Source organism: Pavona decussata, unplaced genomic scaffold (assembly GCF_977016875.1).
Source record: "Pavona decussata unplaced genomic scaffold, jaPavDecu1.1 SCAFFOLD_13, whole genome shotgun sequence".
Taxonomy (NCBI): domain Eukaryota; kingdom Metazoa; phylum Cnidaria; class Anthozoa; order Scleractinia; family Agariciidae; genus Pavona; species Pavona decussata.
The window spans coordinates 730,122-740,000 of NW_028145436.1; the positions used below are offsets into that span (position 1 = coordinate 730,122).

The 9,879-nt window shown below is 38.1% G+C and overlaps 1 protein-coding gene across 3 annotated transcripts in view; it reads right to left on the bottom strand.

The window, feature by feature from the left end:
- Positions 1-399: 399 nt before the first annotated feature.
- LOC146487759 (uncharacterized) overlaps positions 400-9,879 on the bottom strand; it is a 32,631-nt gene continuing 23,151 nt past the window's right edge. The window contains exons 15-21 of one of the 3 annotated variants that reach the window (XM_085126730.1): positions 9,145-9,213; positions 7,461-7,563; positions 7,117-7,176; positions 6,068-6,124; positions 5,663-5,746; positions 5,004-5,069; positions 400-1,169 (exon numbers count right to left, since the gene is read on the bottom strand). In XM_085126730.1, the coding sequence (XP_084982856.1) occupies positions 1,072-1,169; positions 5,004-5,069; positions 5,663-5,746; positions 6,068-6,124; positions 7,117-7,176; positions 7,461-7,563; positions 9,145-9,213 (537 nt within the window). In that variant the 3' untranslated portion in view covers positions 400-1,071. Of the gene's footprint in view, positions 1,170-5,003; positions 5,070-5,662; positions 5,759-6,067; positions 6,125-7,116; positions 7,177-7,460; positions 7,564-9,144; positions 9,214-9,879 lie in introns of all 3 variants that reach the window. The other 2 variants (XM_085126718.1, XM_085126724.1) reach the window with 2 other exon arrangements.

The following is a 9,879-nucleotide window of genomic DNA, read 5'->3' on the forward strand; positions in this document are numbered from 1 at the left end:
GGACACAGCCCAGTTGAAGACTTCATTTTTAACAAACTCTTACCACGAAGAGTGATAGCACAAGCAGTGTTTATTTAAATCAAACAATGTAATATTAATGCAAATAAAAAATAAATACAACTCCCTAAAAGGCCTATGTAGGGAAATTTAATACTATTTACATACAGAGACAAGGAATACGGAAAGCGTATAACGACCAGCAACGAGATGGATTCTGAAAACCAGGATTGGAAACACCTCTAACAAAGATCGTCTAGCATTAGTATTACCGTTAACTTAAGGCAGAGAAGTTAAAGACCTTGCTTTTCTATAAGGCCTTGCACGGGTTTGTATATTTAAATATTAATGACTACGTCACATTCTTAAGTCACGAGCGTAGGCGTGCAAGTCAAAACTTTTCAGGCTTCGCATGGGTACTTGCGTCCCGTTCGCGCTCTTCCCTTTGGAATATGTCTTCGATTTTTTCTTAGATATATTTCTTTTCTTTATATTAAACTTCCCAATAAAGCTTATAAACTTAACTAAACTGAACTAAAAGGGAAATTAGCAATTGCTCTTGGTATCCAAAAAGAAAATTGAGGGTAACCATGCATTTTTCAGAGATAATAAAGCTTTAATTTGGAAAAAAAAACGCCATACATTGCTTTGTATTTTACTGCTTTTTAGAAACATTGTTGCTTAGTATCCCTAAAAAATGCGAGGTTTCCCCCAATTTTCCTTTTGGATTCCAATAGCCCATACTAAGATCTGCTTTTCCCACATAGTCATAAACCGCGCAAAAATACTTCTTTATTAGTAGGCACCGTCTTCAAGATATTCTTTTTAAGTTTACATGAAAGCATTTTCATGTAATAATAACAATTTGTATGGCGCTTATTCCCTATAATCCATTAGCGCTTTACAATAAAATTACGTTAAAAATACAATCCTAAAAATTATAAAAGAAACTTTAAAAAGAATTTTATCACTATGTAAAAGTTTGATCAAATGTTAATCCTGTTCTCGTATAACAATCGAAAAAAAAAATCCTTGTCAATTTTTCTTCCCGGCGTTTGCGGCGTATTAAAAGCGTCAAATTTTACTTCCGCTTGTGTACCATGTTGGGTAACAATCACGCAACAACATTTGATCTAACGTGGCCACGTTGTTTTCTTTGTCCTCGTCACTTGCTGCGTTTATCAAGGGAGCAAAAAAAAAAAAAAAAACATTACAGTGAAATTTCCACTGCTGTTCAAGTAAATTTTTAAGTTAACCCAATCTACGAAAGCAATAACAAGGATTACTTTCTTGCCAATTTTCGTTAATGCGCCACTTAATAATTCGAAATTTCAACACACCCACCTCTCCCGGGCAGGGCATTTGACTTCGCACTGTATCCGAGGGGGGGGGGGGGGGGGGAATTTGACCTTTGATTAGAAAGGGGTGGAAAATTTAAACCGGATTTTTGTATTTTGGTCTGGCAGTAATTAAGTACCTGCTAATGCTTTGTTCAGTCATAGTATATGAAGACGATCAGAAATGCATGTTTCCTTTCGGCCTTTCGTTTGAAAAGTAGAAATAACATTCCAGTGTGCTAAAAACTAGACATGTAAGTCGCCTATTTTCGCTTTTAAATTTCCCGTACGCCACCATTTCAGATTTTCTGACGTCATACAGTTGCCGGTATTGAAAGTAAGCAGAAGTTCTTTAGTGTGAAAAAATTACACTTATTACCTCATTGAATTTAACATAGCGGCGCCCGAGAAATTTAAAACCGAAAATACGCGATACTATCCTGTTTTGTCCGACAGAGAAATATTATTTCCATGTTTGTTAAAGTGCCTATGAAGTAAAATTTTTTTTTTTGCGTTTTTTTGAAGTTTACCATGTCTTAATTACGAAATTATAAAAGAAATGCGCCAGAAAAAACAATAAGGTGCTTTTTCAGTCGTACAAAGTAGCCCAAAATGAGAAAAATAGTGTCTCGGGGACTGGGAACTAGTTTAGCGTTTGATGACGTAGGAAATGCGTCAGAGATTTGTTTACAACACATCTCGCCTTCTTGTTACACAGAATCACCCAATATTTTCATCGCGAAAATTTTCGTGTTTAAGGTTCCCCCCCCCCCCAAAAAAAAAAAAAAAATATGTCGGACAATGACGAAGTAATGTCCTTAACAGAAACTTTTCCAACGGATAACTGAAAGCGTCGAGCGATTCAGGCAAAATGGAAGTTGTTGCAATCGTTCGACCCGATGCGGATCATACTGGCGTCGAACAGCTCAAGGAAAAGACAAGGACGAAGATCAAGATGGCCTTTCCGCTACCGTTCTGCGCGCTCGATTCGAAAGCGACGTTTCAGTGAATGATTGTTGAGTACTTGGATGTATTTTGCCGAAATGAAAAGGCGAAGAATTTTGTAGTTTACTGGAAATTGTCTCTCCAAACTCGATTTTGTTCGATTTGAGAATGCGAGAGAGCACAGATGCTGCGAGCGGAAATTGCGCAGGCCCGTCAAAAACCCACTTTTGATGGGAGTAATAGTTTTAAAAAGTCAGATCGAGCGCGTTAACTCACAAAGCATGATGAATTTTCTGTGATGACCAACAGGATAGTCCTTACGCAAGATCTTAATTTGAGGTTGACAGACCCGGCTAAGCGACTCCCGCTGTGTGTCTGTTGTGTTGATAAACGCCTTTGTAGTTTTGCTTTCTTGTAAAAGAGATTCTTCCCTTTTGATCAAAATGTGGTGTGACCGCTTGTAATCGTGAGGGGAAATCCTCAAATATTCTGAATGTTTATTTACTGTTCGTTAGGATTAGTTTTCGATATGCATGACAATGTCTATGCTACAATTCCCGGGTACAGTCGTAGCTCTGTGGCATTTGTTTAGGTTTATCGGCTCGAATTAAGCAAGATTTCTGGGAGCGCTAAAAAAAATGTTATCTGCCAAGACTGAGGATCCGTGGATTTCTCTACCCGTGATTTCACGCTTATGCTATTAACTGCAGTAAGATTGAAGGATGTTTGTTTATCATGGATGTGAGAGTGTTGGCCCGGTTCATACGTCGAACTTTACATGAGCCGAACCTAATATTCGGCAGTTGATTCAGACGTCGAACCTAACTGAAGTCGAACTTAATTAAAGCTCAAGTGAGAAAGTAGATTTTCGTGGTCAGCGGCTGTTGTTTTTACGCAGCAAGATTCAAAATGGCGGGAAAGATGAATTCTGACATGGAAGAGCTTGTTTGGTAAAATAATAAAGGCAGGCCAAACGCGACTCCTATTGGCCAAGATAGGAAGAATATGACCTTCAAAGCTAATTTGCTCTTACAAGTACGTCTTTCAAAGATCTCCCTTTTCTGTACAAAAGTAAGAAAGGTCTTTGTAGATCTCTCTTATCAGAGGCTGATTTTCTATCAAGTGCCATTTACTCATCTGAATTGTTTTAGGTTAGGCACAGAAGGGCGATATTCCGTAACAAACGGCAAAATGTTTTTGCGCGTTTTTTGTTTGTTTTGTAGTGCGGACATTCTTTCGCGGAAGTTGACTTCTGAAAGAGTTTTGTCTATAAGGTTATCGAGGTAACCTCTGTAGCGTAATTTCTGTTTGAATACAGCAATGTTTTCTTCAAATGTTGTTTTTGAAAATTTTGTTCTGAGAAGTCTTGACGCTTCGCCTTTGATATAGCCCGCTTTGGAAAGTTACTGTCGGTTTGAAGTGCAAGTGCTCATCAAGAATAGATTCTTTTCTTTTCTTTTCTTTTTTTTTTTTAATCCTTCGCATCTCAGACAAGTGTATTTAGTTGTTTCGAAACAAGAAGAACAAGCACATTCCTCTTTTTCCGCCATCTTGTTCAGAATGAAGTCCTTTGCGCATGCCAAGTCGATAGAACGCGCAGACATCTGGGATAGATATAATTTATATAATTTATACGTAACGCATGCATTTGGTTCGGCACATGTAAAAGTTCGACGACTGAATCGAAGTCGAACTTTTGCCGTTCTATTCGACTGGCGCAGTCGAATTGGTGTCTTTTCGTTTTGATTTGTTTTTAAGAAAGGGACTGTCTTGAATTTGGCTTTCTTTGAGTAGAAATTTATTGTTAGTTTGTCAGCATCTCGAGGACAGCCAACGACTTCCTCTCAAAACATCTTGGCAAAATAAACCCGTCAAAAGACGTTCTATTCGACTGGCGCAGTCGAATAGAACGGCGGGTCGACCCAAATACAAATCTGTCGATCCTAACTGATTCATACGTCGATCTTTACATGCGCCGAACCAAATGATTAGATTCGGCTCATGTAAAGTTCGACGTATGAACCGGGCCTAATATATCCACACACATCTGATCATCGTTGTCTTTCGCTTTCGAGAGCTATGACTTGAATCTTTCCTGTGAATTCGGGCAAACCGAATCTACTTCTGCCGTAAAGTTTCGTCTCTCGGGAAGTAATGTATACTTATTCCCGGCATGCCAGTTTTTTTCGCGCAGTTGTCATATTGGAGTTACCAGCCGCATAATAAGTCGCCGAGATCGAAGAAACTTCCTTCCCCGCCATGACACTCGTGTGTTCCAAAGTATTTTCTACGTCACAACCTTGAAATACGATCGTTTTGGCCGCGCGCCAAACGGAGACACTTTCCGGCGCTAAATTCGAACCTTTCAGGAATCATAATTGCGGATTGAGAAGGTTTTGTTCAGCAAAACCCACATATTCAGACCGAGAAATTCATAAACTAACAAACCGTGACATAAAATTACTTCATAGGCACTTAAACGAAATTTGAAGTTATATTGTATTTTCAACAATTAAAAAAGAAATATATTTCAAGAGTAGAGGTTTCCTATTAAAATAGGCGTTAGAATTACATTGCGTTAAAAATTTTTTTTTTCCAAAATCAATTAATATTAACTCTTGTATGTACCATTGTCATTAGACAATGGAGTTTACTTTGATAACATTTGATTTGACTTAATCTGTGCTGCTTCCCCTGACCCCTTTTCATAACTGTGGTAAATACCTTCATTCGCGACTTGAGGCCACATTACAGTCGTATCCCCGTAACTATCTTCGCTCCCATCAATGCCTGCGTTTATAAAGAAAAACAGATAATTTTCCACTGTTCTTCTAAAAATAAATCCCAGTTACCTCAATAGAGAAAAAAGGAGTTTACTTCACTGGCAAAACATTTAAACCATAAAAATCGTCTTTTAAAGCTTTTTTAAAAAAAGCCTTTTTTAAGGTGCGAGAAAAAAAAAACCGCTGAAAGCGCAAATGAGTTATTTTGTGGTGAAGCGGTTATAATAGGTTTGATTTGGTGAAGTAAACTCAGGAAAAGGCATGCCTTTTGTAATGGAGTTTTAACAAATTAAAATTTGTTACCGCGGCAGTTAAACACGAGAGTAAAAAACACAAGGAGTGTGTTTGTATCGACGGTTCATGTTTGGTACAAGTGCGCTGCTGGAAACTATCAAGTGGACAATGAACGTTCAATTAAAACTATTTCTGAAACTGATGTAAAAAACGGTAAAAACATGATCTTATTAAAACTTTTAAAAACTAAATTTTCGGCGACCTTCTGTTGCCTTCGTCAAATGACAATGGACAATGAACCCTTGTGAAACCCTTTACACCGGTAAATGAAAATCCATGGTAAATGTATGTGGAAACGCACTTTACCTGGGAAACTGAGCCCAGGGATATCAAGGCAATCTTCTTCCTCATCTTCTTCATCTTCATCTTCTTCTTCGTCATCTTCATCTTCTTCTTCCCCTTCTTCAAAAAAAAAAAAGTGTTTTCTTCGCTGTCAAATTATTTAAACCCTATAAATCTACTTTCTTCTTTGGTTCGTAGAAAAATAGCCAAGGAAAGCGCGAATGAGCTGATTTGTGATGAAGGGGTTATAACTTTCTGTTGCCTTCGTCAGATAGACAATGGGCAATGGACCCTTGAGAAAGCCTTTGTACGTGTAACCAACTTTACACGGATAAATGAAAATCCACGGTGGATGTATTGAGGGCAGATTTTTACTGTGGAAACGCACTTTACCTGGGAAAATGAGCTCAGTAAGATCACGACTTTTACCTTCTTCATCTTCTGCTTCAGCTTCATTGTCCCTGTCACTATCTTCGGACTTTGGTTCTTCAAAAAAAAGCGTTTCTTCACTGTCAAATTATTTAAACCCTAAAAATCTACTTTATTCTTTGGTTCGAATAATAATAGCCACGGAAAGCGCGAATGAGCTGATTTGTGATGAAGGGGTTATAACCCTCTGTCGCCTTCGTAAGATAGACAATGGACCCTTGATAAAGCCTTTATACCTGTACACATCTCTATCTGTATGTATATATATGTATATATATATGCCACTTATTTTAATTTTTTACAGCATTTGATAATGATGACATGAAGTCATCGAAACGTCATGTAACTTTTTTTCGTTAATTTTTCTTTTAAAATTATTTTAACACTAAAAATCTACTTTTTTCTTTGGTCCAAGGAAGGCGCGAATGAGCTGATTTGTGATGAAAGGGTTATAACACGGTTTAATTTGGATGAAACAAACTCATACGTAATCTAGCACACAATCTCTATTTCTCTTTGAAATAAGACCTTTAACTTTAATAGCCATTACATATTGATCCCTCTCCGATGAACCTTTTTGTGAACATTCTCAAAGTAATGCCCTCTACTACACAACTGATAATTTCATTTACGGATTGTGTAAAACCTCAAGAAGATAATTAAGTTAAATGCAGAAAAGCCACGCGGACACTTTCTCAAATAAGTATTAATTCAAGAATTTAAAACGAAGGAAAAACCTGCCGCGAAGGCGGTTTGGAAGTGTTGTGTTAATTATCATAAAATTTGGTGAACTTTTGCTTTGAATTTCTACAAGAATTATCAATGGCTTGAAAAGCTACATAAACACTCGTTAGAGTATTTCATCCGATTTCCAAACACCTTGAAGTTGGTAAGAAAAGAATCGTCTGTGCCTCGTTGTTACAACCCACTTCTCACTTCTCGGATGAAATACTGTTTCTTGTGTTTGACGTATTACCAAATATAATTTCTCCTTATGCTAGTCCCTGTATGAAAATTAAAAATCTTAAAAACGAAAACATAAAAATTGCCTTGCCAACGCGGAGAAACTTCTGTTGTTCCTTCGTTGAGCCTCAACCGTTTTTGCGGAACTAAAGATTTCACAAACAGTTATCATTTATGAAGTTGATAAAATTAACCTATGCTGGTACGCAATGAAAACCAAAGGTTTATAGAAATTTCAAACCATTGTTTTGAGTTTGGTTGCGGCGAAGAACCGCTTAGAAGGGGTGTCCTTTGCAAACAAATCTTCGGCTGTATAGTTTGTTTACTTTACATATGAAAACGTCTCGGCGTTCTCGACGGTTGAGCCCACAAAGTTGTAACTAATGTATTTTTTTTTTGTGAATAACACAACAGAAGTTTTCCAGCCAACCTTTAGTACGAACAAGACTGTAACTAGACGTCGATGGTGTGGCATCCATGAAGTCCAATTGACGTTTCGTCCCCTGGACATTTGAAGGATTTGCATAAAAACCCTGGGATTATGAAAGAAAAGAAAGCCATCTGTATTGTGTAGTCACAAGTTAGTTTACAGATGTTGTTGGTACACGAAAGACCATTTATAGTTAGATTCATCAAAAATTCTAAGATAATTCCAAGCTAAAGCTTTCTGGAGAAAAGTTGATGTTGATTTTTTTTTTCGGTTTTGCCTCCACTATACAGCGGGGATTCTCAAAGCAGGTCATTGTAACAACAGGTCAATTCCTTCGTGGTCACACTTGTCGTTGTTGACACCACGGTTGGACAGTTAAAGTTAAAGGGACAGAATCACACTATTTTTAGCACCACATTGAAAATCGAAAAGACGCTATTCGGTTGATAGCAGCCAAGATATAATGACCAAAATTCCATTTAAAGACTATCAGAATGCCAAGAAACTATCCAAGGATATTTGCGCCGGCAGATGACCAAAATAAACATGGGTTCAAATTTGAAAACGTCGGGCCGACGTTTTTAATTACCGCTGTTGTAACGCACTAAAAATCGGTTGTACTATAGTTTGGTTCAACCTTTCGTCTCAGTAGAATCACTGTTAATATTTCTTAAAATTAACGATTTAGAAATTACGTTAACACAGTGTTCAAAGTTTAAATTTAGTAAATTTTTGCCCAAAATCATGATATCTCCCATGATACTGCCCCTTTAAGCTGCTTGGAATTACTTCGTTTCTTTTCCAGGAAAAATGGCTTATCAACACACTCTCACATCCTGGTTAGTTTTGTGCCTTCCCTCCCGAACTTCTACCCTTCCTCTCTTCTGTTTCTTTTTCTTTTTGTTTTTTTTTTTTTTACTTTTCGACTTTCGTAACGTTTGACAGACTAAGCACTGTAAAATGCTCGAGAAATACGAGTTTAACGTTTCCTAGAAGAAATGCTTGCCAACACGATCCTCAACAACCACTTTCTAGAGGAACATTTTTGAGAAGCAATAGCTGTTCTAAATTGTTTGGCAGCCAAACTAAAACTATTTTTAGCAAGATGTCCTCACTGACGTCAAGTTCTGCTAAATGGTACGCTTCGTTGCAAATATGCTTTGATCTTACTGTGTCACCTTGGCAACAAACTGGCCCTCACATAGTAGGAGCACGCGAAAGGCTAAAACGCAAAATTTAAATGCGCGGAAACTAGCTTTGCGCGCTCGCGCATTTCGCCGACCCTGAGAACATGGAACAGGATACAACTTGAAAAAGGCACTGATGTAACATTACTGCAAACAACGCAAGTGGAACCTCAACCACTGTATGATTTGAATGATGGATTAGAGACTTAACTCTGTATGTTAAAGTGCTAAGCGAACCCATGAATTTCCTACTGAACGTTATCCTAGTAAACGAGGCAAAGAAAAAAATCTCCGACCTCGAGGGATTCGAACCCAAAACCTCCGGATATGATCGCCCGTTGCTCTACCGACTAAGCTGCTAGGTCAGACGGCAGAAGTCGTGGGCAATTTATTTGTACCCTTCACATTGCACAACTTGGTTTTGCAATTGACCCCGTATCCTATTACGATGTTTTTCACCTGGAAAATCTAATAAGGTCTCAATGTGAATGTTTTACCTTCTTGAAAACTTCTCTGCCACGTGGACTTAAATAAGCCCATCCTTCTTTGCTGCGGGGTGAGAGGTTCTGCAAAATAATTTGAACGTAAAGTTCAGTTGTAAGACTCAAATCGGATAAAGCAAATTTAGCGAATGGAATATTTCATTTCTTTTGGCAAAAGTGCATGAAAGAAATTTAGAAAATTTAGTTCAACTTAGAAAATTACTCACTACTATATATGTCCATAAAGTAACCTTGCAAACTTAAGTTCAAGTAATCAATTTTACAAGTAACTCTGAAGGCTAATTTGCACGCGCTGATCAGTTTAGAGCGGTTTCCAGGTGAGTGTCGAGAGACCAAAACCAAAGTAATTACTCTGGCCAATTGCAACTGATGTAAACAACACAACAAGCCAATCAGAATCCGAAGCAAGTACATGTAACTGGCGCCAAGCGCGGGAAAACGCGTGCGGCACACGCGCACGGCGTGTGGTTTTGGTTTCCCATTGGTTGAGAAAGTGGCGCGGTTTTTGTTAACCAAACACAGAGCGTAGTAATGCAACACCAAAACATTTGAAAACCGCTCGAGTGGCCCGATGAGTAGGTTCAATCGCAGCGGCCAATTTGCATGATACAATTTGTAACCGATTTGTTTTATTGTTGATGTCGCGCGGGATGGGAATCAGCAACATTCAAAAATCTGTAGCACTGCCATATACCTGCAAATCGCCAAAATTGCTTCGAATCGGCTTGA